The sequence below is a fragment of the Nyctibius grandis genome, chromosome 28 (genome assembly GCF_013368605.1).
Source record: "Nyctibius grandis isolate bNycGra1 chromosome 28, bNycGra1.pri, whole genome shotgun sequence".
NCBI lineage: Eukaryota > Metazoa > Chordata > Aves > Nyctibiiformes > Nyctibiidae > Nyctibius > Nyctibius grandis.
Genome location: NC_090685.1, coordinates 506,242 through 532,698, shown reverse-complemented (window position 1 = coordinate 532,698; position 26,457 = coordinate 506,242). Strand labels below are relative to the sequence as shown.

The window sequence follows — 26,457 nt, the reverse complement described above, 5'->3', positions numbered from 1 at the left end:
AAGGGTGTGGGCACGCGGGGGGGCTCCCGCCTTGCAAAGCTACTGCCGTAAGTGCTGCTTGAAGTCAGCCCACCTCCCTGCCCTGGAAGGATGTTTCCTGCATTTCTTTATTTAAAATGGGGGAAAATGCGATGACAAACCCGCAGAACCTGGCGAGGGCACAGTGTGTGCTGGAGTTGCTCCCAGAGCACTGGGAAAATTCAGCTGGGGTGTGTGGGAGCTCCGTGGGTGCGTGCTGCTGGGATCAGAGGGGTCAGCAGCCCCATCCGTGCTCAGAGACCTTCAGGCAGCGGGAGATGCTCTCACCTGGGAGACGGCCCATGGCTGAGAAGCTTCTCCTTGGTTCTCAGTTCTTCTGTTTCCTGAGTGCTGCCAGCACAACTAAATTATCAGGGACACAGAGATGTGAAAGGCTGAACACGTGCTTTCCCGGTGAGCTCCCCACGGTCATGGCTCGTGCCCTGCAGCAGCAGCCCCAAACCAGCCCACCTCCAGGCTCGCAGGTGCCATGCTCCTGCCCCAATTCCCTGCTGTACCAGGAAAACCCTGCAGTTCTCCCACTTCCAGAGCACAGTCCCAGGCCTGAAGGCTGCTGGAGGGCAGGATGCTTTTTAAAAAGCCCCCGCACACCAAAGCGGACGTGTCACAGACATCACTGTGGGGCAGATGGGCTGATGCTGGAGATAAACCAAGTGGCGTGGGAAAGGGCCTCCAGCTTCTGCAAGGTCTCTGCCGCGCTGCAGGCAAACTGCCTGCTGAAGGCAGCTGCATGCAGGAGCGATGTTCAGCCCCACTGACCCCAAAAGATCAGCTTGTGTGACCAGGCCAGATCCTCCCAGTGTCGGGAGTGGGATGGACTGGGTGGCTGGCCGCCACCAGCTGCAGGCACTGCTGGCCCCAAGCAGTGAGCTGCCAGAGGCTCCAGCATGGGGCTTTCAGAAGTGCTGTCTCAAGCAGCTACTACGGCTGCAGTGTCTGAGCTGCTCCCGTCACCGGCACGGCTGGGTTACACTGCAGGGCTCTCAGGAGAGGACATCCTTCAACCCTGGTGCCAACAAAGCAAGGGAACTTCGTTAGTGGACACTGGGGTACATATGGGAAGAGTAACTATGGCCCTTGAGAAGGGGAGTCCTGCCTCCCCTACCTCCTGGAGCTCTTTGTGGGTGGAGCCAGAAGTTCTCTGGGTGACAAGGATGGGGCTGTCTTGCAGGACTTCAGAGGCAGAGTAAAAAGCACCGAAATGCAGGTGGAGTCGTAGGTGGGTTGATGGAAAGTGAAGCACATGGGGAAGGTCAACCCTGACTTCACAGGTGAGCCCACGGGCTCCAAGTGCCCTGAGACAGCCCCGAAGAAAGGTCAGAGCTCAGCGGCTGTCAGAATCAGGAGAAAAATGAGACAGAAACTCACACGCTAGGAATTATTAGGAAAAAAAAAGGAGATTAAAAGAGAGGCCACTGTTCGGCCATTGCCTGGGTCCTTTTGTTGCCCACACCTCAAATATAAAAAAGAGATAGAGCCAGAGTGGAAGCAGCCTGAGAAGGGCAACTGGGAGGTTTGGGAGCACGGATCAGCCTCCATCCAAGGAGACCCCCCCAGGCAAGGGGCCGTGGGCGCGGGGCGGCAGCAGGGCGATGGTGCTGCTTCCCACCCCTCCCCAGGCTGCACACAGGCCTTACCGGACACGCAGGAGCCACGTCTGGCTCAGGGTGTCTGTGGCCACGAGCATCTCTCCCACGGGCTCCGTTCTCAACCCCTTTCAGCACCTGCTTCTAGTCATGGTGGGAGACAGGACCCTGGGAGACACGCCAGTTACTCCAGCAATGGTCAGAGCCCTTTCCACGCCTCGTTACTTTTCCTCAGCCCTGTCACTAACTGAGCCCCTTCCCCTGGTTCGCTCAGCCGTCGGCTTGCCGGCTTTGCCAGCAGTGCCGCGGCCGGAGGGCAGCCTTTGCGATCACATCGGCTCACATCGTCCAGCTGATGCTCTTGGAAGGCCCTTGGTGCCACCAACACAAGCAGATGGGGTGGTTCTCCTGTGCTGTCGGCTGTGCGAACCCCAAAAACACTTCATCCACTTTGGTCAACCACTTTGTGCGAAGAGGGAGAAAGAAACATCAGCAAACCCCCAAACTGTTTGCGCCTGTGTGAAACTCGTGAAGCTCAACCAGGCTGAGTGCAAGGTCCTGCACCTGGGTTGGGGCATCCCCAGTACCAGCACGGACTGGGGGATGGATGGGTTGAGAGCAGCCCTGCGGAGAAGGACTTGGGGATACTGGTGGGTGACAAATTGGACGTGAGCCAGCAATGTGCGCTCGCAGCCCAGAAAGCCAAGCGTATCCTGGGCTGCATCACAGGCAGCGTGGCCAGCAGGTCGACCTGACCTGACTCGTCATTTCAAAGGTATTAAATAGCACCGAAATAAAACTAGACATTTAATTTCAGAAGTGTTTGCTTGGGGCAGGGGGGACACCAAGTTAAGAAAATAGCCATCCCTTGGGGTCAATATAAAAGGACTGCTCACAGTGGAGAAGTGTTTCCTGACGTTCAGAGGAACCCTCCTGTGTGTCAGCTTGTGCCCATGGCCTCTGGTCCTGTCCCTGGGCACCACTGAGAAGAGCCTGTCTCTGTCCTCTCTGCACCCTCCCTCCAGGTATTTATACCGACTGATGAGATCCCCTGAGCCTGCTCTGCTCCAGGCTGGGCAGTCCCAGCTCTCTCAGCCTCTCCTCATAGCAGAGATGCTCCAGTCCCTTCATCATCTTCATGGCCCTTCGCCGGACTTTCTCCAGTATGCCCCTGTCTCTCTTGTACTGGGGAGCCCAGGACTGGACCCAGCGCTCCAAGGTGGCCTCACCAGTGCTGAGCAGAGGGGAAGGATCACCCCCTCCCCCGGCTGTGACACTCCTCCTCATGCAGCCCATCAGGCCACCACCACTGGCCGCCTTTGCTGCAAGGGCACGTTGCCGGCTCATGATCAGCCTGGTGTTCACCAGGACCCCAGGGCCTCTCCTTTCCAGGCTGCTTTCCAGCACATCCTGGGGCCTGGGCTGATCCTCCCCACGGGCAGGACTTTGCAATTCTGCTCGTTGCACTTTATGAGGTCCCTGTTGGCCTGTTTCTTCAGCTCTTGATCCTGCTCTTACACGTAGCCCGGCCGGGGGCCCAGGAGCAGCCCTGGGTGCTCTGGGTGGCAGCTCCTGGTGTGCCAGCTCTCCCTGCAGGAATTACTCCCTCCCTTAGCCTGAAGAAGAGCTGTCTGTGCAGCCCTTCCTCCAAACCTGACCCAAGAGTGGTGTTCTTCAATGCTGTGAGCTCCACCCCGATGCCCCCAGAGCACCACGGCTCCTCTTTCCATGCCCAGTGACACAGGTCATGGGAACATCAGAGAGGCAAAGGATATGGCAGTACCCGCTGGGTCTGCCCTGCCCTGCGGCCTTCGCGAAGGGCAACGGAGCGGCAGAGCAGCCCCGTGGGAAGCGGAAGGAGGAGACGGAGGGGCCGTGGCGCCCAGGCATGGGGCTCTGGTGCTGGGGCCGGGCAGAGCGACGCGGTGCTGGAGGTGGTGGAGCCCCATGCTGGGGCTGACGGGCTGCACCCTGCGCCTCGGGGCTGCGGCACGAGCAGGCGGACACGGGGGGTTTCTGCGGCGCTGCTTGTCCCCAGCCAGTGCCCAGCCCCACGCACCAGCCCTTACCAGCACTCTAGCCGTGGGTCCCCTCGCTGAGCAGGCGGCGATAACCCTTTAAACCTGCCTTTAAAGCTCTGTGGGAGGTGGGTGCAGGAGCTGCCAGCCCGAGGCTCCCACCCCATCCCTGAGCATGGGCACGACGACCCCAGCTATGGTTTCCCTCCCAGTTAACACCACCATGACTCCAGCCGTGGGGCCTCGGCTTTTGCAGAGCAGAGGGAGGCTGTTAACCAGTAAAAAACCCTGTTAACACGGCTCCCAGGACCAGTCCCAGTCCCACTGGGGGAATCGCAGTGTGCGGGGGGTCGGGTGGCCCTGAGCAAGGAGCAGGGCCCCGCGGCTGGAGAGCCAGAGCGGGCCCCAAGGGCAGGGCTGGAGCCAACAGCCGCCACAGCCGGTGACAAATCCCATTTTCCTCTCCAAAAATCCACATTAAATATCAGAGGGTGTGCAAAGGGTGGAGGGAGTCCTGCCTGGGACCGGTCAGCGCCTCCCCCCTTCGGGCACTCTCTGGCTGATTGTTTTTCAAATTGCTGAAGTTTAATGGTATTATCATGTCAGTGGGCCGGCCAGATCGTGCAGGGCCAGCTGAGAGGGTGGGGGGATGGGGGGGACAAGCCCTTAGTGAGGGCAGGCAGGGAGATGCCCATAGCTGCTGCCCTGGCCCCTCGCCCCTAATTCCCCACCCGCTGGGAGCTCCCTGCACTCTGGCACCCACTGGGATTTTCCGACTCCTTCCACAGACAGTCCTGCCTGGGCATGGCAGCTTACACGACCCGGGGCGGCCGGGGGGACCCTGCGGTGCCACCCACCAAGAACAGGCTGGGCACCTGGGCAGGAGCGAGCGTGGGGCGGGAGGGCTGCCTGGGGCAGGGGATGCACCGTGCACTGGGACAAACTTGCAGCGTACGGGATTTGCACCCAGGGCCGGCCCCACACCTCGCCTGTTCACCAGCCCACACTGCGTTTGCATTAATGGAGCAACAGCAGTTTGGGGGTACAGTTTCACTCAGGACATGGAAGATTTAGCAGCAACTAAACAAATGCTTTAAAGAATTCTCCTTTTTTTTTTTCTATTTAATCTTTATTGCACCACACAATCTGCTTTGCACGGACCAAAAACCTGCCATAAGAGGTTTTTTGCAGCCTTTCTCAGCACCCAAACGGGTACCCATCGTTTTCCCTGCAAGCAGGAAAGAGGGGAGGGAGGGGAGCTGCAGCACAGCCAGCAAAGGTGCTGGAGCCCGGGAGGGGAGAGCTGCTCAGGGCCGGCTCCTGCGCCAGGCTGCCTCAAACGCCCGCTGCAGACAAGCTCTGCGTGCAGAAAGACGAGCAGGACTCGGTGACCCTCAGGGCTGCTGTGCCCCACGAGCACACAGCTCCCAGGGGGATGCAAGCACGCTGTGCTTGGCCTGGCAAGGATGAGCACAGACATCTCCGAGAGGGGGGATGGACATCCCAAAGAGGACATCCCCAAGAGGGGGGGTCTCTCTGCTGGCATCCCCCTGGGCTGGCCGCTGGACAGGGTCATCGTGACTTCCTGCGGCAGCACCTTCTCCATCGCAGGATCTGGAGGGGATCAGCCTGTGTTTCTCACCGCGGTGTCCATCCAGCCCAGAGCGTGCCTGGCCTGTGGGATGCGGCACCGCTGCTCAGAGCAGCTCGTCTCTCTGTGGTCCCACCGACGACGGGTACCACCCCAGGGCGGGCATGATGGATGTGTCCCCTTCTGGGCTTAGTGCTGCTCACCAGCCTGTCCTGAGCAGAGGGTGAAAGTGTGACCCAGCCCCACGCTGCAGAAAGCCTCGGAGCACGTGGGGAGGAAATCCTGCGGGAGCCACAGCCTGGACCAGCAGCGCGCCTGCTTGTGAACAGAGCAATTTGGTCTCCAAAACTCAAAAGGTCACCTTGGGCTCTGCTACTGCAGTAGAGAGGTGCAGGGAGAGCAGTGGCAGCCCAGAAAGGCCTCCAAAGACCTCTCCCAGCCTGCTGGCAATGGACCCAGCAAAGGTCCCACCTGGCGCCTCTTCGATCACCACCCTTGCTTTGAAACACCTTCCGCTGCCATGGGAGCAGTGATGCGCTGGGTTCCTGATTTCCTGTTTAGTAAGTCAAAAAGCCACCAAAAGAAGCACCGGTGGTGCTTTGGGGTGGTCTGAGGTCCCTGGGGCTGTCACCCACACGCGCCCCAGCAGCTCCTGTCCCCAGATCTGGCCCTGCACCCAATTCTGGTGTCTCCCTGTTCGCTGCCCGCAGACACCAGTAACCCCTCGGTGCTCAGTTACAGGATTCAGCCTTAACACAGCCTGGCAGGGGGAGGGGGGGAGTTTGTGCGGTGCCTTGTGGGGGTGCCCCTGGATGGGTGCCTGTGGGTGGGTGTCCCTGTGCAGGTGTCCCTGCATGGGTATCCCTGCATGGGTGTCCCCAGGTGGGTGCCCTTGGGTGGGTATTTCTGGGTGGGTGTCCCTGGGTGGGTGCCCTTGGGAGGGTATCTCTGGGTGGGTGTCCCTCTGTGGGTGTCCCTGTGTGGGTGTCCCTCTGTGGGTGCCCCTGGGTGGGTGTCCCCAGGTGGGTGCCCTTGGGTGGGTATCTCTGGGTGGGTGTCCCTGGGTAGATGCCCCTCTGTGGGTGTCCCTGCAGGGGTGTCCCTGGGTGGGTGCCTGTGGGTGGGTGTCCCTGGGTGGGTGCCCCTCTGTGGGTGCCCCTCTGTGCATGTCCCTGCAGGGATGTCCCTGGGCGGGTGCCGGGGCGCAGCTCCGCGCAGGGGGGTCACCGCGGCATTCCTGCATCCCGGCGCAGCCCTCGGGGCTCCCCCCCGCCGGGCACCGTGTCCGGGAGCGGGGCCGAGCCCCCTCCCCGCCGCGGGGCCGCTCCGGGCGGGGGTGTCGCGGGTGTCGCCGCCGCCAGGTACCGGCCGGGCAGGGCGGGGCGGGGGCTCGGTGCCCGCTGCCCGGTGCGGCGGCGGTGACAGCCGGGGGCGGGCGGGCCGGGGCCGGGGGCGGGGGGCCCGGCCGAGTTCCTGCCTCCTCGGGAACAAAGGGAACTCTGTCTCGGCATCTGTCACCGCCGCCCACCCAAAACTTTTCGCCGCGCCTCGGCCGCCCGCCCCGCCGCCGCGGGGGGGGGGTTCCCGCCGCTCCCCCGGCACCGGCCCCCGGCGGCGCGACCCCGGCGCGGCCCATGCGAGGGCCGAGGCGGCGGCGGGGCGGCGGCGGCCCGGGGGTAAGAGCGCAGCCGGGGCGGGCGGCAAACATGGAGTCCCGGGCGGCGGCGGGCCGGGCCGGGCCGGGCCGGGCCGGGGAGGGGAGCAGCGGGCCGGGGAGCGCCGGGCGCGGAGCGCGGCCCCGCCGCCTTTGTGCGGGCCGGGGCCGCCCCCGCCGGGAAAAGTTCGCGGGAGCCGGGGGTGCGCGGGGGGGGTTTGTTCCCGTCCCGCGTCGTGTGTAACTTGGCCGGTGTTTGTTCGGCCGGGGCCGTTGTGGGGCCGGTTCCTGCGGGGGCTGGGCCCGCGGGCGAGTTTCCAGCTTCTCTTTCTTTCCCCTTCGCCCCCCGGGGGGGGGGACCGGGCTCGCCGCTCCCCCGGCTTTGTGTCCGCGGCGGGCAGCGGCCCCGGCAACGCGCTACCTGTTGCGGCCGGAGGGGCGATGGTGGGGGGGACGCGGGGGGCTCGGGGGGGCCCGGGGGGGGGTAGGGGCCGCAGCGCCGACCCGAGCCCCCGGCCCGTGACAGCAGCGGCGCGGGGGGGTCGCCCCCGCCGCCCCCCGCCTCCATCCCCGCCGCACAATGACCCCGCGTGGTGCCTTCTCCCCGCAGCAGCTCCGGCCATCCCGCCCCGGCCTCTTTCTCCTGCTGAGATTTTTTTTGTGTTTAACTTTCCCCCCCCCCAATGCCGATGTTTGCTCGCCCGCGGCGAGCGGCCCCCCCGAGCCCCGCCGGCCCGCGCCTGTGCAGCCCCCGCAGCCCCCCGGGGCTCGGTGCAGACAAGCCCCGGTGCCCCGGGGTGGGCTGTTGTCTCCGCCGGTGCCTGTAACTTCTCCTCCCCCCGGGGGCCCAGCCTCTGGATACCCCCCCCGGCTGGGTGAGGAGGGGGTGAGCCCCCCCGCGCGTCCGAGGCCGGGGGGGGTCTGTGGCTGCGTCCCCCCCGCTCCCCTGGCCAGGCCCCGCCTGACGCCCGCTCGCTCGTTCCCCCTCGGCAGGCTTTAACCAGGGGGGCTCTGCGGGCAGCTCCACCATGTCAGACAGCGACCTCGGCGAGGACGACGGCGCCGCGTCCCTGGACCCCTCGCAGTCCAACAAGAGGAAGAGAAGGGGCAACCTCCCCAAGGAGTCCGTGAAGATCCTCCGGGACTGGCTGTACGAGCACCGCTTCAACGCCTACCCCTCCGAGCAGGAGAAGCTCAGCCTCTCGGGGCAGACCAGCCTCTCTGTGCTGCAGGTAGGGTCCTCTGCCACGGGGCTGGGGATGGGCCAGACTGGGAGAACCCCACCAAAGATCCCAAAGGACTTGGTGTGCTGGAACCACTCGCCTCCGAAGCGCAGCAGGGAGGCGGGGAGGGAACGTCGGGGACGCAGAGCCACCTGCGTGCAGGCACCCCCTGTTTTGGCAGAGGTCTGTCCTCGGGGGCCTGCATTATGGCAGCGTTGGAGCAGAGCTTTTGGCTGGCCAGAAGGTGGAGGGACTTGGAGGGGGACGAACTAAGTGATGCCCCATCACTAGTAAAAGCTTCCACAGGTGGGAGGGTTTCAGGGGGTGCTGCTTTATCCTGTTCCCCTGGGCACCCCCCAGCAAAGGGGCCAGGGTCACACAGACCTGGGCAGGAGGCCACTGTCCTGGGAGAGGAAAAGCCACTGGGGCTGGGCTGGGCTGTGACCCCAGGTGGGCCATTAGCAGCACGAAGTCCTGGCTGGCCCACCTGGCCCCAGTTACACCAGTTGCATTAAGGGGAGCTCAGCCCATCTGAGGGCTCTGGGGCAGGAGTTTCCCTGCCCCACTGTGGGCTGATGCTGTCCTTGGGGTGCTGTGAGGGGTGCCCAGCCAGGAGCCCTGCCTGGTAGTGGGGGTGAGCAGTGCTTTTCCTTCCAGCTTTGGCTTTCACCCTGCCTGCTCTTGGGCTGGGAGGGAGAACCTGCTGCAGCTGCCTGCCCCTTTGATCTGCGCCCAGGCCAGCAGCCTCCAGGCAGGGGACCCCTGTGTGCCCAGGGCCCTGACCCACCTCTCCCAGCCTGGCAGGGTGGGAGATGAAAGGGGGCTGTGCTCTGTTCTCCGGTTCTGGGGGCACAGTGGGGTGGGATCAGCCCTTTTGTGCCAGGGAGCAGGCAAGGGCCAGGGGGTTTGCAGCTGAGCTCCTCTCCTTAGGGCTTCCCCTGCACCTCTGGCTCCTCTCCCTGTGACTCAGCGCAGCCCTGGCCAGCTGTCCCGGCCATGGCCCAGACACCGGTGCGTGGGCAGCGCCTGGCTGCTTCCCCTCCTCCTGGCCCACAAGGCAAACTTTCATTTTAATGTATTTCTCTAAATGCTGGCAGTGCAACAGATCAGTGGCCAGGCAGCTGCTCCGAGGGGCAGCTGGTGGTCCTGGGGGGCTTGGGTCAGAGTGGCGGGGCAGCAGCGATGGGTGTGGGGCTGTGGGTGCCTGGGCTTGGCCTGGACTGGGGTTGGCACGGTGGTGCCTGGTGCACGGGGGTTTATCCGGGGCTCGCAGCAGCAGGACCGGCAGGTGCCCATTGCTCCATGCCCTGAGCTCTTTGGGACCGAGGAGGGTGTTGGCAGACATGGGCTTGCTGTGCGCCGGCTGTTGTCTGCCTGTGGGACCCCCTGCAGCCAGTGTGTGCCTGGGGAGGAGGCTGCCCCCGTACCCCCAGGCAGGGGGTCCCAGCCTGGTGGCATTTCCCAGGGCTGGCACTGGGATTTCTGTCAGTCTGAGGTGACAAGATGCCATGGGGCTGCTGCCTGTTGGGGTGGATGTGGGGACACCCTATGGCAAGGCTGGAGTGGCCGTGGGGTTTGAGCTGTTGGTGCCAATCTGACCCCTCTGGAGCGCGGGGCTCTGCTGCAGCCGCTGGCTGAACACCCCCTGGTTGTTCATTTGTGCATCCCCCTGCCCGGTCCAGCGGCCTGGGGAGGTGGAGCCAGCGGCCGGGGAGCAGGGGCGCAGCAGCCCCGGGTCTCCAGGGGCACCGGGAAGCCTCGTGTCTCCCTGGCAGAAAGTGGGGAGGTCAGAAAGCGGCGCCCGCTCCCGGCGAGGCTGCCCAGACAGCGGCAGGTTTCCAAGCCGGTGCCCTCCTGCCGGGATGGGCTTTTCCTCCCTGCAGAGGAGACGCCAACCGGCATCTCACGGCGGCAGTGGTGGGGACAGCCGCTGCCCAAAGTGATGGCCCAGTGTGCGCTGGGGGGGGCCAAGCGATGGCTGCGCTTAAAAAAAAATAAACCACTTGCTTCAAAGCTGAGGCACATCCCAGCCCCGGGCAGGCGACGCCGCGCGGTGTCACCGGTGGTTGTGCACGCCCATCTCCGTGCCGTGTTCTCCAGAGGGAGTTGAATGCTGGAAGGAGCGTGGTGGGGGGCACCGGCAGGATTTTGGGGGTTTTTCAGTGCTGCAGAGTTCATTGGGCTTTTTGTTGGGAGCCCAGCCCCTGGCTGGGGCTGTACAGCGGTTGATGGCCGTGGGATTGCAAGATCACGTCAAGGGGACCTAGCTAGGAGTTGCAAGGGAGGGTGTTTGGAAGGGAAAAGGGGGCGAGACTGATGTATGTGAGGGTGTTAAATGCCAAATATTGTCTTAAAGACAAAAAAAGGACAACTGAGATCTTGCTGCAATCGAAGTTGTGGTGAGCTCTCTCCCCCCAGGGGAAATATTTTACGTAGCTGTTGATCTGGGAAAGATATTTTTTTTCCCCCCCGTTTTATTCTCTTCTAATTGTTTTCTAGGAAGAAGGCAGTTAGTTTAGTGTAGCATTTTCTATAGAGATGCTGAAACAATACACGGCCGAGACTGAACACATGGCCGCTGTGTTCCTGACGGGCTTCCAGAGGTGTGGCGGCAGGGCCCTGCCTCCCCGGCGTGCGGGCGGTCGGGAGAGCCGTCGGGTTAGCTGTAACCGCGCTGGCTGGCGCGAGGCGCGGGAAGGTGTCGATGTGCTGCCGCGATCCCGTGCGGGGATGGGAGGCTGCAGCTCTGGTGGCTTTCAGGGCTGTCTGTCCTGCCGTCTGTCTGCTCCCCGCAGCTCCAGTGCCCGCGTCTGGGGGTGCAGCGTGTTGGCACCGGCATCAGCGTGCGGAGCGTGGCTGGGCACGCCGGCCTGCGGGGGGGTCGCCTGGAGAAGGGGAAACCCCCCAGAGCAGGGACGTGCTGGAGGCCGTGGGGCTCCAGGCTGGCTCTGCGCAGTGCCGTGGCCTCTGGCTGGGGGCAGCGGGAGGGTGTGGGGAGCTGCCCCCCGCTGTACCGGCGTGCGGCTGGGCATGGCCGGCTGCTGGGACTGTGGGGCTGCGGTGGAGGGACAGCGCTGAGCCCACCCTTCGGGGGAGCGGGCAGCTCTGCTCCGGTGCCGCTGCAGCTCCAGGGGCTCTGTGCGGCCTGCCCCGAAGCTGCCCAGGCTCTGTTGCTCTGCGCGGCTGGCGGCAGGTGCCGGCAGTGCCATGCGGGGCCGGCACCCCGCGCAGGAGCGGGCAGGGTGGGCTGGCAGGGCTGAGCGGGAGCGTTGCGCAGTGGGCAGCCGGCACAGGGGCGCAGGGAGGAAGGGGCCGCCCCGGGCAGGCGGTGCTGGGCAGGAAGCAGCCGGCGTTGGGGTTTCCGTGGGTGGCCAGGCAGCCCCTGCCAGGAGCAGCTCTGCCTCTCCGGAGCCCCGTGGGGAGTAGGTGCGGGAGCTGGGGGGACCCTGCGGGAGCTGGGGCGTGTGGGAGCTGCTTGCTGAGCCCGGGGGTGCGGGGGTTGTGCTGGCTTGGCTTTGGGCTGCCGCCCCCTGGCCAGCGGGGTGCTGACAGCGCTGCGCCCCTCACTCCTCCCAGATCTGCAACTGGTTCATCAACGCCCGGCGGCGGCTGCTCCCCGACATGCTGCGCAAGGACGGCAAGGACCCCAACCAGTTCACCATCTCCCGCCGAGGGGGCAAAGCTGGCGATGTGGCCCTGCCGCGGGGGGCTGCCGCCGGCTCCGGGGTGCTGGTGGTGCCTCCCGTGACGGCGGCGGGGGCCTCCAAGGTGCTCTCAATGTCCGTGTGCCCGCAGGTACTGTGCCACCCCCCCCAGGCGCTGGGCAGCGGCCTGGCGGTGGTGGGCGCCCGCAGCCCCGAGTGGGAGCAGCCCCCCGGCCTGCAGCGAGCGGAGCCGGACCCTGCCCCCAAAGCGCCGCTGGCCGCCGGCAGCACCGTGACCTTGCTGGCGCGGGCCGAGGCGGCCAGCCCCACCAGCGGACTCTTCAACACGCCGCCCCCCACGCCCCCCGAGCTCTTCGGCGACGACTTCAGCAGCTTCCAGCTGCTGGTGGAGGTGGCTCTGCAGAAGGCGGCCGAGCTGGAGTCGCAGCGGCAGGGCGGGCAGCCGCCCCTCTCGCCCCAGACTGAGCGCCCGGGAGCCCCCATCCCCAAATAGCCGCCCGGGCCGGGTCCTGCGGGGTGCCCTTCCCTGGGGGGTGCCCGACCCTCCAGCCTCGCGCCGCCCATCTGCCTGCACCCCCTGAGCAGCCCATCTCGGACGTGGGCTCCTGCCTCCCGGGGGGCTCCAGTCTCTGTCAGCCAAGGGGGGAGAGGAAGGACTGCCCCATCCCACTGTCCCCTCGCCGGGGAGATGCCCCCGCGTGCTGCCCTCACCGCCGAGGATGGTGCCCGGGTACACAGGAGGCCACCTGGCTGCTGTGAAGAGACCTTGGCGGCCTCGCTGACCTCTCCCTGCCGTGACCGACCGTCACTGTGGAGCTCCCTCGGAAAACCTGCTGTCTTCTTTTTCTCTCCCCCGTAAACAAGGGCCAGCCAACACCGTTTCTTCAGGGAGAGAAAGAGAGAGTTTATTTTGTTTTTAAACGTTGGTGTCTGTTTTAAGGACTATGGATGAAAAGCTTTTTCTCCCCAACTCTCTGATCCCTTCCCACCCTCCCCGTTTCTTTATTTTCCCTTTTGTTTGTGGAGGGCCTTTGTGGTGCCTTGTGCTGGCCAGGAGCCCTTCCTTGCCCAGGGAAGGGCAAAAGACAGGTGAACTGGAAACCTGAAGTCTGTGGCATTTTTCCACATGGAAAACATGGGACCCTTCTCTTCTGCCTTAGGGTGTTACAGATGCTGCCAGTAGAAATCTCTATGGTGCTGTTTAGCCGTTTTTTGTTGAAACATTTTCCCTTTAACTGTGATTTATTATATAATTGATTATCCCCCCCCCCCCCCCCCACCCACCCCCCCCCCCCCCCCCCCCCCCACCCCCCACCCCCCGCTTCTATAAGCATTTCCACACCTTCCCCGTGTTTCTCTTGAGTTCCTGCTGTATTGTGCACATGGTGTCCCGGAACAGAGAGCGCGTTGCAGAGCCTGCGCGGTGCTCAAGCAGGCTGCTGCTGGGGTGGACACAAAGCTGAGACTGTGAAATTCTCCATCCAACTTCCTTATTTTCTATTTTTATTTTTTTTTAAACATTTGGAAAGAGGCGTGTTGCCGGCACGGGGAAGCGTGTTCTGCCAGCGGACGCGGTTCCTGGAGAGCAGAGCTGTCCCCCCAGCCAAGCGCTGGGGACCTGCCCTGGGAGCTGCGGGGGAGTCCTCGTGCTCCCTGTCCCCCGCCTCTGTGCTGGCTCGGCGCGGGGCTGTGCCCGGCTGCGCGGTGCTGGTGACCTCTAGTGACAAACTGGTGTGTGCTGGGAGCTGGCTGGGCCCCCCAGCCTGGCCTGGGGTGGCTTTTGGGCCCGCAGCAGTTCCTGGCCAGGCGCCCCTTGGTGTCCCTGGGCGGGAGGCAGGGTGCTGCGCTGGGACTGTCCGGTGTCAGTTAAATGGTGGTATGTCCACACCTATGTTATCTATCCTGAGAAACACTAATCCTAGGTAATTAGCCTGATTATTAAGTTGCATGACTAGAGCTAATAACGTCTGCAGGAGCCGGTGCTCTGCAGTGCTCGGAGCCAGCAGTGCCAGGGGAGCAGTGTGCTGGGGGGCAATGGGGCCTGGAAGGGAAGGGCACTGATCTTGGGGACTGGTGTTTTACCCCCCCCCCACTCCCTTTCCTTCTTCAGAGAGAAGGTGACAGGGGAGAGGGATTCCCAAGTGCTGGCAGGGCTGCAGGAGGGCTGGCTGACCGCGTGCCGTGGTGGTCGGGTGCCCCTGTGCAGCGCAGGGATGCTCCAACTCTGGCACTACCCGGCTGGGCAGAGGGCACAGCTTGGGTGGATGCCCATCATGTGGCTGTGAACATCCCCTTGTCCTCCCCAGCTCCATTTTATGTCCGACCTTTGCCCTCTGCCTCCTTTCTGGGGAAAGCCCTGAATTTTGGGACTCCCTCCCTTATTTCCAGGTAGCCCTTCCCCTGCCCCCTACACCCCCCAGTTCTGTGTCCTCCCCCAGGGCAGGGAGAGGCTTTTTTGTCTCTTCCCCTTTGCCCCAGTCAAACCAAAGCCGTTTCCTGCCCCGGGGCCGGAGAGCTGCGCTGTGCCTGTGCCAGGGACCAGTGTCTGCCCTGGGGAGGGACCAGAAAGAGCGGGGAGGGCAGGGATTATTGAAATGGAATTTACGGAGCAAAAAACTACTGTAAATATCTTTCTGTTTGTTCTTCTGTTGTCAAATAAAAGTTTTTTAGTTTTGTGGTTTTTCTTTTTTAAATACGAGCTCTGTGTGAGCGTGGCCTGTGTCAGTTGTGGGTGGCTTGCTTGCTCCTCCCTCACCACCAGCCCCCCCACCTCATGACACTCAGCCGAAGCAGCTTAAGAGGTCTAAGGAGCAGGGCTGGGTGTGGAAAAAAGGGGGCCAGTGCCTGGCACGGGCCTGCTCCCACCCCACTGCTGGGGGGTTGCGCTGCTGTTACATGCTCGCTTCCCACAGCGTTGGATCCCGGTGTCGGGGAGCCGGGAAGCATTCGGCAGCAGCAGAGGGGTGATGCAGTTGTGTCTCCCCTCTTCCTGGCCAGCGCTGGAAAAGGGAGCCAGCATCACTGCCAGCCCCTTGGCCAAGATAAAAAAACAGTGATTGTGGTGGGGATCCACTGCACAGAGTGTCCTGGGTCAAGAACCCTGGGAGGTGGGCAGGGGCCGTGCAGAGCTGCTCCTGGAGCAGCCCCAGCAGCCTTGCTCTGCCACGGAGGGCAGGGGCACGGACCCCAAGGCTGCCGCGCCACCGGCGTGGACGCTGGCAGCGTGGGCACTGCGGCAAGGCTGGGCCCCGGGCCCCTCTGCCTGCTCCTGGGCTGCCCTGCGGCTCCGCCAGCCTCTTGCACGCACCGGGAGTGCACACGCTGGTATTTAACCTGCCGGTGTCTTCCACACCCCCCAGCTCAGGGCTGCAGTCCCTGTGCCAGCCTGACGCCCTGCCTCCCCTGGGGGGGGAACACACCTGCTCTCTACCATAGCAGGGGCTGAGGTGGGGGCTGGCACCAGTTCAGCCCTTTGCAGCCCTCGCCCCTGGCTCCCTGTGGTGCAGGGGGGGTAACCCCCCCCTGCCCCCCTGGGCAGGGGCTGTGTAAGGATGGAGGCACCTCGCCCCCAGCCACGCCTCACTTGTGCAGCTCCAGGGAAGCCCCTGGGCAGCTCTGGTGACAGGGAACAGCAACAGGGCTTTCCCCACCCTGTGCAGGCTGCTGGTGCCTTCTGGTGAGGGTGAGGGTGCTGGGGCACCCGGGGTGCTGGGGGCCTGGAGCCAGGACTCAGCCAGGGCAGAGGGCTGCCAGCCCACCTCAGGGGCTGGGGTGGTCCACACAGCAACCCAACACGGCTGGGTAAAACACAGCTGGTGCCCCCACCAGCTCTGCCTGCCCTTCCTGCGGCCTCAGGCAGCACCTCAGGGTTCCTGAGCTGCACAGAGGTGCCTTTGCCCTGGGGACACCCCCCGGGCAGGTGGGGCAGAGCCTCAGGGACCTGCACTTGCCTCCATGGGGCAGGGGCCACCAGCCTCCAGCAGACTCAGGCACCCCCGCCCCGGGAATGGGCAGACATTGCCCATAGGCACAAGGAGAGCGCTGAGGGGCGGGGGGGTGGGGGGCAGCCCCCCCACAGCGCTGAGTGGTGTTACTGGGGTGGGGGGGACACGCATGGCTGTGTCCCTCTGCCACTGCATGCCGGGCAGCAGCTGGGACCTGCGCTCCTGGGAGGGATCCAGGCCACCACCAGCCTGTGCCAGCCCTGCAGCCCCCTCCCCTCCACCCTGTGCTCTGCCCTGGGCACGCTCAGACATTGCATCGTTAACAACCCGCTTCCATCTTGTGCTACAGCCAACACTGCCCTGAAAATACCCACGTGGGGTGAGGCATCGGGAGACCCTCCCTGGCACCTGCATCCCCCGTCGCTGGGGCGAGGAGGCAGCGCGGGCTGTCACGCTGTGCGCCAAAACAGCGCAGCCAGAAGGTAACGTTTGGTGTCACACGGGTCTCCGAGCCCCCAGGGACGCGTTGGTCAGTGGCAGCGCAAACTGTCCCCCTCCTGCTCCCTGCTGCGCTCCCCTCACCTGGGTAGCGCAGGGAGACGCGCCCCTGGCACCGCTCCTCAGGGCACGCGCCCTCCTGGCCCGGGAGTCAGTGCTGCCCGGGGTGCCGGGTGTGCGCGAGGGGCGCTGGGCTGGTGTCGCGGGGTCCTGCAGGCAGCCGGCACTGCCGGCGTTCACAGGACCGTCGGTGCCGCGGAGCAGGCGGCTGCTCCCAGAGCAGCCCAGCGGGGAGGCAGCGGCCCTCGTCCCGCTGGGGGCACCCCGCCTGCCGCAGCCCTCGTGCCAGGACACGTGCCTCACGCCGAGGCCCAGCGCGGTACCGGGGCTTTCTGCCCAGCTGGGGCCTGTCCCGGCGGTGCCGCGGCCATGGGGCAGGCCCGGCCCGTCGCGTCAGCCGCTGCCGCCCGAGGGGAACCGCGGGGCCGAGGCATGGGCGGCCCTGCCAGCGCGGGCTGGCGCCGGGGAGAGCCCCGGCCTGGGCGCTGCTGTGCCCCTGCCCCGGCCCAGGGCGGGCAGGGGGAGCCCCGGGCCCGGGCCCGTCCTGCCCCACCCGGCCCAGGCACCGCGGGGGTGGGACTGACAGGAGCCCCGCCCCCTGCTTCACCCAAAGTCCCACCCCCTCCCCACACCCTCACTGTGATTGGCTGGCCAGACCTGCCGCCCCGCCTACTGTTTTACCCGGAAGTACATTGGACACAGAAGGCCCCACCCCCCCGTGCACATGGGGGCAGCCATTTTGTTTCAGTCGCCATTTTACGGCAGGGAGCGGCCATTTTGTTGAACGTCACGCAGCCCCGTGATTGGCTGACAGCCATCCCTTGACGCCATCACACCCACGTGCTCTGAGGCAGCCCTCTGATTGGCTGCCCACTTCCGCTGGGCCCAGGAGTGCTCAGGTATAAAAATACATACATTTATATACAATGTGTGTGTATAGAGAATTATTTATATAAAGTTGTGTATAAATACATATTTTTCAGATATATACTCTATATTTGCCTACATGCCTATATGTTCTAATATATATATGTACATTTATAAAGCTGTAGAGATCAAACATATACAGCCATAAAACCACAGGTGTACAATGGGTAAAGTAGGGGGAGGGCCTTCCCGTCTGATGGACTCCCACGTACACCACTGGGGGAGGGGGTAGTCCTGCCAGCCAATCACAACAGACCATGTGACCAGAAGAGGGCGTGACTTCCTGGGCAAGTGGCCTATGAGGCTGCAGGAGGGGGTGGGACTTCCCCCAGCAGCACCTGTCCCTGCCCCACCCACCCCATCAGCCATGTTGGCCGGGTCTCCAGGGTGCAAAGGCCGACACCGCCCCCGCTGCTGGGACACCGCCCGTTACAAACCCATCCTGGATACGCTGCGGAGAACAAAGGGACAGAGACCGCAGGCAGCTGTAAATTCAGACTGCGTTTATTTGTTTTTTACGGTAAGTCAGCCCGCTGTCCTTGCTGCTGTAAGTTCTTCTCCTCGGAGGTGGCAGGAAACAAAATGAGAGTCAGGCAGGCACACGCGCTCACCTCCGCTACCCCGCCTCGCCTCAGCGACCCGCGCGCACGGAACGGCCGGCATCGACGCCCCGCTTCCTCCGTCCACAAAGCGCAGCCCGAGGGCCTGCTGCGACTGACCAAGGATGAAGAGCGATCTCGGCCCAGGGGACTGAAGATCATTTGACAACTCAGCAAGATGGGCTGCTGCCCAGGGCCTGCCAGCCCCAGAAAAAGCAGCTTTCCAGGCTGGCGCCCCAGCAGCAGCCTCAGCCATGTTTGGAAGAGTAAATTTAAGAAAAAAAAAAGAAAATAAAAAAAGTCATCATTCCCTGGTGCTCAATTTTAACGCTAGAGCTCTCTAAGACTACATCTTTACAATCCTCCCAAAAAACCCGACAGTACAACCCACCAAGTCAGTGTCTCTACCCACCAAGACTCAAGACCAATGCTGAAGTTGAGTTACATTATGGCCAAGCTTTGCTGGCAATCTAATGCCATTTGAGAGTTTAGGGTAGGTGGGCAGAAATCTCAGAGCACCTATGCATGGACAACACGGGACAGTATACAAGGGTCACTCAGACATCATTCAGGCTTTCACTTTTATTTATTTTTTTGCCTTCTGGATCACCAACACCCTCGCTGAAACTTCTTTGGGATTCTACCCCCACCCCCATGAAAGTAGCACACGATCTCCCACCTCTTTCAAGCAAGTAAAGAAAAAAATCCCCAGCAAGATCACTCAGGATGGGGCCAAATGCTACTTTTGAGAGGGTGGCAAAGAATGTGGTGGGGACAGTTCTGGCTTCAAGAAGCCAAGACTGAAAAGGAGACCTACAAAGGGGAAAATGAGCTAAAAAATCTTTAGCAATCCTTCCTCTACCCAGAGAGCAGGGAGGTAAGGAAAAAATAGTCATCTGCTTACACACAGGGTATATATTTTTACACACACTTTTACACACATCTAGATATAGTACATGTAAAAATATATGCTATACATATGCCCGTTCTCACCAAGGTGCTTTTCATACACCATCTGCACTGTGTGTATGGGCATGTATATGTGTGTATGAATTAAATGTACAGGTACTACTAAGTGTATATGTGCATATGTACACATACATACAGGCAGGCAGCCTACCACCAGCTACCTGTGCCTTCCTCTTTGTACAAAACCCAGTCCTCCCACCCTGAAATACCATCACACTCGCCCCAGCCCACTTTGAAACAGGTCCCCCAGTGTAGCAGCTTCTTTCTCAACAAGCAATTCAAGGAAAATAATTTTGGAAAGGGAAGAGGAGAAAAATCAAAGTGAAGAATGTGTGGATCATGCCCGTAGTTGCTCTGTGGTCCTTCAAGCTCCCCTCCTGTGCCTGGAGTAGGGTACTGCACTCTAGGGATCAGCCAGCCAAGCACTGTCCCTTCCCCCTTCACCAGCTTATTGCACATTTGCTTCAGGGCTGCATGTCAACAACTCTGCACTACATTCCACAGACCCTGTCATCCTCTCACTTCAACAGAAGAGGAACACAAACCCACTGCCTTGCTCCTGCCCACCCATCCTTGCCCCCCACCCCGATATCCCCATCAAAAGGAAAACAAAAAAACCCCAAGAAAGGCTGCTTGCCAGCAGAGTGCAACAGTAGTACACACTGAGTGGGTGTTCTCTTCAGGAGCTCTGTGGAAGAGAGGTTATTTCTAACACAGTAAACAAAGCCATGCACAAGGTGGGGTAAAGGGAACAGGAGGAGGAAAAAATAAAAGGATGAGAAAGAAGAACAGAACTGAGGAGGAGGAAGAACACAGCATGGCAAGTGCTCAAAGGCTTCATGTTTTCTTGTCCTCTTCTTGTAAACAAGCTAATAATTCTCATTAGATAGAACAAGTAAAAAGACTGAAGTTCCAAGTTGAGGGGCTGGAGTTTCCAGGAGTCTGTTCAGTCCATTCAGCAACACCACAGCCAGTGAGAAAATGAGGGGTATTTTTTTCTTTTTTTGTTTGTTTTTTTTAAAATCTTCATTACTTAAAGCTGAGAGAAAAAAGCCAACTCAGGAGCCCTTTTCAAGGATGGCTCATTGTCTCTAGACTGAATAAATCACACTAGTTTAGAGAGAACCTTTTTTTTTTTTTTTTTCCTTTTTAATGACTTATAAAAACCACGCGGTTCCTTCCTCTGCCCCTTGGCTCAAAGGCGGGTCTGTGCCTCGGGTACGTAGATCTCGATGCTGTCCGCGCTCTCCGTGGCCGAGTTCTGCCGGACGGAGGCAGCCCGCTTGGCTGCCATGAGACGCTTGCGAGCTTCCTGGCGCTGCTTGTCTGAATCAGAGGCTTTGTCCCGGTTCAGTTGGGATTTGGACTTGGCTGGCTTCTTTGGCACGGGAGGGGGTGGTTTCTTCTCTTCCTTTAGGGAGACAGTAAGGAAAAACCCAAACATAAAATAAAAATGCACATACAGAAGCTTGCTCTCTGATATGGTGGGGACTCTTATGGCGTGAGAGACTAAGCAAGGAGATCAAGCGTCAGGTGAAAGAAGCAGGAGCAGTTCTTGAGGAAGACACCCATCAAAATCAGCTTCCCCAGTTTCTAGAAATGTGCCATTTTGCACTTCATGGTAGAGGCCTTCTGTGAAGTGGTCCAGAGTTTGGAGACTATGTCTGGCCCAGCTATAGGTCAGAGCACAGCACAGGCAGCAAGAAGACTGAACTTGATCTGGAACTGCAAAATTTGAATATGCCACCCTGCCCAGAGCCATAGTCCTCCTTCTTACCCTCGTGTCTAGTCAGGCAGCCCAGCCCAGGGACACAGCCTGGGCTGCATTTTCAGAAGGTTCCAGCAGGCGTTTTTTATACTACTCAGACACCAGGAAGAATTAAAACCTATTCATACAGTGCTTGTGACACTAGAGGCCTCTGTATCACCGCTTTAAGCACACACCAGCACTCATCGCTCTGGTCTCTCTCCATCAGAACACTTTTTCCCCTCGTACAAAATTCTTTCCACTATTACTCAAGACAAAATGGTCTCAGTGCATTGCAAGGCTGTGAGATTACACTGCACAAGTGCAAGACGGTAAAAACCCCAGAGATCTTCTGTTTGCAGACAGAAATAGATCTCAGATACCCGAAATGTCAGCAAGGTGCTCTGGCCACTCTCAACTGCCCCACACTCACCTTTCTCTCCGGTGTCTCTGCCAATTGCCAGCTATTAGCTTTCAGGTGGTACAGCTCATCAAACTTCATGCTGATGTCTTCAATGGACAACTGCAGCAGATCCCAGAACCCAGCTAGGTCCTGTGCTGTGGGTCTGGGATTGGCATTAGGGTTCTAGAAGGGAAAAGCATAAAAAACACCTTTCAGAAAGAATATACCCTCCTGCCAAGCAGAGCAGTCTGCACAGCTTACATATTCACCCCTTGTAAGTCTACTGGCCCAACAATTGAAATGTCAAGAACCCACAGGAGACACCAGCCCTAAATATGCAAAGAAACAATGCCATCATTTACAGTCAAAACTATTTCTGCAAAGATCAGGAAGCAGAGATCCCAACTGTATTTCTCCTACAGGAGCCTGAAGAACCCTGAAGATGACACTCTCTGTAGCAGAAAGCAATAGCTCCCATTCTTCCCCAAGGCTTCCCTAGCCAGCGCTGACCCCACAGCAGTAACCTCCAACAGAAGGTCCCCAGCACGTGATTTAGAGCTAGAACACTGGTTTCTTACACAGAGATCCTGATTTCAGGGCGGGTAGTCATGGAAATGGACACAACACCATGCAAAGCACAGCTCTGACACTTGGAGAACTTACGTGCCAGTGTACAGCAATCCAGAGAAGCCAACAGAGCTTTCACGAGCAAAATTGCTTTGCTACATGCCCCCACAAAACAACCTGGAAGTATCAGTATTTCTCAGGCTAGGTTGAAAAATATCTCAAGTTTCTTCCAATAACAGAAGTTTCCCAGTTCTGAGACATCCGAACTGCTATCATAGGCCTGGATTGTCTCAGGAAAGCCCGGGATCAGATCTGAGCAACTCAGCACAAAGCATCAAAGGGAGACCCCAGCACAAAGCTCTGCTGAAAGCCTGGCAGCAGTGGTGCTGCTGCTCACCTCTCAGCTGAGATCAGCCAGAGATCACCAAGCAGATGCTCAGCACTTCACCCCCCACCCCTCTTCCTGCATTTCTCTAAGTTTTTTTTGCAAGTAGAGGGGAATTCAGCTCTGAGTAAGTCTGCAAAATCCATACCACAATAAAGCTTGGGGGGAAAAACACCATACAGCTTCCCATCCATCCCCACGTTAACTCCGTTCAGCTCTCAGCAAGGGCAAACCTCTGCGTTACATTTGAGGAGATTCAATTCAAACAGTGCCTTGTGACCAAAGAGGGACAATCCTGTTGGGACAACTTTACCATCCGCATAATCTACACGCAAAGCAAGCATGTTTGGAGAAGAACAGCAGACTTTTCAAACATTCTCCCCTGTTTGGCAAAACCTCAGTGGTTCATCTCAAAAAGCCCTTTTGGGGTAACAAGAGGTGGTTTCCAGGACACACAGCAGTATGGCCAGCTGAGAACTCAGACCCACAGAGACACTCGTGTATTCAGCATGCCCCCATCAGCAGTTCAAGGAAATTCCCCTGTGCTCACACAAGCACCAAAAAGAATTGCAAACGCTCATCCCTGAGCGGAGCACAGCCCAACAACTGCCCGTTCAGAAGAGAGGTTGAGGTGATCAGCCTCCCACTGCTCAGCTGCTGGTTTAGATCAGCGTTCATCCACCAAGGCATGGGGTCAGGTTGTAGGCTACAGCTGCACTGGCTTTGTTTTTACAGTGACAGGAGCCTGATAATACCTCATCATGTTCCTGTAGTGCTGCTGAAACAGATACATCCCCCTCTCAAAAACCACGAGAAATAGATCCAGACTCACCAAGTTTTGTTCACAGAGGCCGTGGAATTGCTGGAACTTCTGTGACATTAGTAACTGTGCACTGCCCACTGCACTCAGGACTTTTCCTAAGACTATGGGAAAGGAAAAAAAAAAGACCTCAGTTGAACAGACTATTAAATGCAGCCATGAACTCTAGTGTTTCTGGAGCAAAGAACCACTCCTGATTCATTAGAAAAGGAGTTTCAGAGATGCCCAAACAACTAACTGCTCTCAAGGAAAGAAGATGTATTGAAACTATAATCTGTACTGGTCTTTGCCACTTATTATTGTTCCTTCTAGAGCAGGTCAAAAGCAGGCCAGACTGAGAACATTACATCAGAGTTGGCAGAAAGTCGCTTAAACTCCCTTCAGCCCATGGGACAAGCCACCAGCAGAGTCTCAGCGAGCAGACCTGCTGGCATCTGCTTGCAGATCACAGCCTGCTCTTCTACTCATGCACGAGGGGAGGGAAGCAAGGGGCAGGAGAACTGTCTCCAACCTCCACTTACCAGAAGGGATTAAAATATTGGCAGGTTAAGGTTTTTAATACCCAAGACTTTATGGTGCTTTTAGTGGGTTTTCCAAGAAGCCTCTGGGCATGGCACCATTCCTCTGCTCATTAATGCAAACACCACCGTAGGGGCTTTTCCCTTCCAAAGGCACGGTTGGGAGACCCACAGCGCATGCAACTGCACCACGAACAGGGATGAACTGATTCCCCTTCTCCTCCCTGGTCTGCTGCTGCACCTTCCTGAATCAGTTCTGAATGTTTATAGATCTTGGTGGGACAACTGTAAGCTGGGCTCTCTCTGTACCCATCAAGTTCTCGTTACGGAATCTTCTAGGAGATTCTTAGAGGTCACAGGTGTAATGTCACACTGGTCTTGGTGTCTTTTCTTTCCAGAGCACTCTTGCCACAGGCAAAACGACGGCATCCCCTGAGGCAGGGAGAGCCCCGGCACTGCCTGTCCAGCCTGGCAGCCAGTGCAGCACCTCAGTGCACTGGGATTAGAGATCAGCTCCCCAAGCCCCAGCAGTGACAGCGAGCTATAACTGAGGCTCACCATTATTTCACCTTTCTCAGGTATTAAAAAAAAAGTCAACTGGACTCAAAACAAAGACCCTGCCCTCTGCAGCCCAGTCACCCACTTCTGTCACTCCGTATGCACCACAGGCATGATTTTCACTGCAAGCAGCACAGGTTTTGCCACCTCATTTGAAAATAATGGAACAAGCCCAGCTGGGACTGAACCCAATAAAATCAAGTGACCTTGTGTTCCCTGTACCTGTGCTTTTGATGTATTTAACATAAATTCAGTGAGGTTTTCCATATGAAGAAAGCTCATCTTTGTTGTGAAGACAAGTCCACCGATTCAACAGATCAAACAAGCTCATAAGTCATGTTCATCCTGCCCCACTGCCAACTAAACTTTCACCTGCCCGCTTAAGTACAACGGGTTAGGCAGGGAGAAAGACCCCACAGCCTCCCTGAAGCCAGTGCATTTAAGCTTTTCGCAATTCTGAATGGCCAGAAGCTGCAACATCCTCTGCAAGTCTTATATGCTGCATCACAGCATTATTTGATGATATGATTAAGGGGGTGGAACATCTCCCTTATGAGGATAGGCTGAGGGAGCTGGGTCTCTTTAGCTTGGAGAGAGGAGACCGAGGGGTGACCTCATTAATGTTTATAAATATGTAAAGGGCAAGTGTCATGAGGATGGAGCCAGGCTCTTCTCAGTGACATCCCTTGACAGGACAAGGGGCAACGGATGCAAGCTGGAACACGGGAGGTTCCACATAAATATGAGGAAAAACTTCTTTACGGTGAGGGTGACTGAACACTGGCACAGGCTGCCCAGAGAGGGTGTGGAGTCTCCTTCTCTGGAGACATTCAAAACCCGCCTGGACGCGTTCCTGTGTGACATGATCTAGGTAATCCTGCTCCGGCAGGGGATTGGACTAGATGATCTTTCGAGGTCCCTTCCAATCCCTGACATTCTGTGGTTCTGTGATTATTTCTTACCCCACGTGCTAGAGGAAGTTACCTTCTCCTTTCCAAAGAAAACATTTTCCTTGTCCCATACTCACCTCCGTTGTTCTGTCTCTCTGTGGGCTATCAGCAATTTAACTGCAGAAAGCTGATGCAATACTCAGTTACAACTCTTTCTCGAGCTGCTAGGCTGCTCCAGTCTGGTGTCCAGAGGCTGACAACACCTACCTTCTTCAGAGAGATTGTTCTCTTTGGTCTCCTGGTCCATCTGGTGGCACCAGCCTTCTAACCGCTCTGTTTCTGCCTGCAGCAGCTTCAGAAACCAGTACCCATCCCGCCGGCAGGCTCCTGGCTGTGTGGGTTCTGAGGGCGAGGTGGAGGACGTCTCAAGCCAGGGGTCAGGAGGAGGGAGAGAGGAAGGCTCCAGGGCTGGGTCATTGTTTTCTCCATAGGAGAGGTTTCTCTTAATCTGTGAGGGCTTGGCTGGTTGCCTGGTAGTGGCATCAACAGCAACAGAGTTGTTGTGCTGGGGGCACTCAGCGAGGCTTCTCTCAGATGATTTACAGTTAGAGTTATTAGGTTCTTGTGTGTCAGAGTCTGTGTCCTGTTTGGAGGACATGCTGCGAGAGTGGCTGTTTCTAGAGAGATCAAAAGCAAACATTAAACAGCAGAACTCAACCTGGCTGGCCACACACACCGACAGCAAAATGCATTTGTTTACTACGCCTGCAGATGAGCCTCACCCTGCCCGCCCTGCACCTCCCACACACAAACACACACCACACATTCAGACACACAAAATTATAAGGTTGTCTGCTTACTGCAACAGGCCGTTCAGACAAGAGGACTGACGCACATCTATAATTACTTTTTTTAATTTCAAACTCCCGTTGATTTGGCTGGTTACAGAACAAGTGCTTTGTGCAGCGGGTGTGTGCTGTGGAGAAGGAGCTCTCCATGGGCTCCCATCGTGTCGGAACAGAGAAGGGGAGGAGGTCTAAGCGAAGCGGGGGAAGCACAATTTAAAAGAAAGGAAACTACAAACACTTGCGTCTTTCACTTACCGCCACTCGTCCTCTACCTGCACGCCGATGGACTGGAATTTGGTGGCTGGTGGAGGAGGCTCCTCTTTTGCCACTGGCTGAAGGCAGTCAACCTTAATAAACAAAAAAAATACAGACAAAAACAGACACAAGAACTTGCTGCTGGAATTCACGTTAGTAGACCAGGAGTGCTGCACACCCACACAGCGTGCTGACACCACAGCCAGCTGGAGGGCTGTCTTAGGCGAGGCACAAGGCCACGCTCAGGTCTGCCTCCGCTTGGGCACCAGGACTGTATCCTGCCAGGCTGCTGCCAGGTATCTGCTCTGAGAGCACTCGGTCCTGCCATCCACTGCTGTTTGCGTGGCTGTGGCACACTGGGGCAGGGCTGTGTGTCCCCAAGGGAGCAGCTCTGTGTGTACCATCCAACACAGACTTGCCCAAGTGCTCAAGTTCCCACGTGCAGGTAATAACCTGCAGGACTGAATCAGCACTTTGGGACAGAATAAACTCTTGCAGCAGTCAGCCACCTGAACTGGGAAATCTGTCCACAAGAGAAGTGTACAATGGCAGATGACTTAAGTTTTGCTGAATGAAGCATGGATTTACACTACTTAATGGGTTCTTATTTGACTCTATAATCAACAGCTCATTTCCATCAATTTCCAGAGTTAAATGCTTCCAGCAAGAGAAGCAGCAACCTGCTGGGAACAG

At 59.0% G+C, this 26,457-nt stretch overlaps 2 protein-coding genes across 4 annotated transcripts in view; one reads left to right on the top strand and one right to left on the bottom strand.

The window, feature by feature from the left end:
* Positions 1-7,916: 7,916 nt before the first annotated feature.
* TGIF2 (TGFB induced factor homeobox 2) lies at positions 7,917-13,031 on the top strand. The gene is made up of 3 exons (XM_068419736.1): positions 7,917-8,120; positions 11,688-11,906; positions 11,982-13,031. Exons 1-3 carry the CDS (start codon positions 7,917-7,919, stop codon positions 12,267-12,269), a joined length of 711 nt encoding a protein of 236 aa, XP_068275837.1. The 3' UTR covers positions 12,270-13,031.
* A 4,662-nt stretch (positions 13,032-17,693) lies between these two features.
* The window catches only part of DLGAP4 (DLG associated protein 4), a 72,003-nt gene continuing 63,239 nt past the window's right edge, over positions 17,694-26,457 (bottom strand). For all 3 annotated transcript variants that reach the window (XM_068419555.1, XM_068419554.1, XM_068419556.1), the window contains 5 exons: positions 25,765-25,856; positions 24,929-25,338; positions 22,708-22,799; positions 20,954-21,106; positions 17,694-20,184 (listed from right to left, as the gene is read on the bottom strand). In XM_068419555.1, the coding sequence (XP_068275656.1) occupies positions 19,969-20,184; positions 20,954-21,106; positions 22,708-22,799; positions 24,929-25,338; positions 25,765-25,856 (963 nt within the window). In that variant the 3' untranslated portion in view covers positions 17,694-19,968. The remainder of the gene's footprint in view (positions 20,185-20,953; positions 21,107-22,707; positions 22,800-24,928; positions 25,339-25,764; positions 25,857-26,457) is intronic.

What these genes read in the sequence shown, in the direction of transcription:
- TGIF2 (XM_068419736.1), top strand. Translation starts at nt 7,917, where the DNA reads ATGTCAGACAGCGACCTCGGCGAGGACGACGGCGCCGCGTCCCTGGAC. An exon ending in CCAGCCTCTCTGTGCTGCAG is followed by an intron (nt 8,121 to 11,687) that starts GTAGGGTCCTCT and finishes CACTCCTCCCAG; the next exon opens with ATCTGCAACTGGTTCATCAA. An exon ending in CAATGTCCGTGTGCCCGCAG is followed by an intron (nt 11,907 to 11,981) that starts GTACTGTGCCAC and finishes GAGTGGGAGCAG; the next exon opens with CCCCCCGGCCTGCAGCGAGC.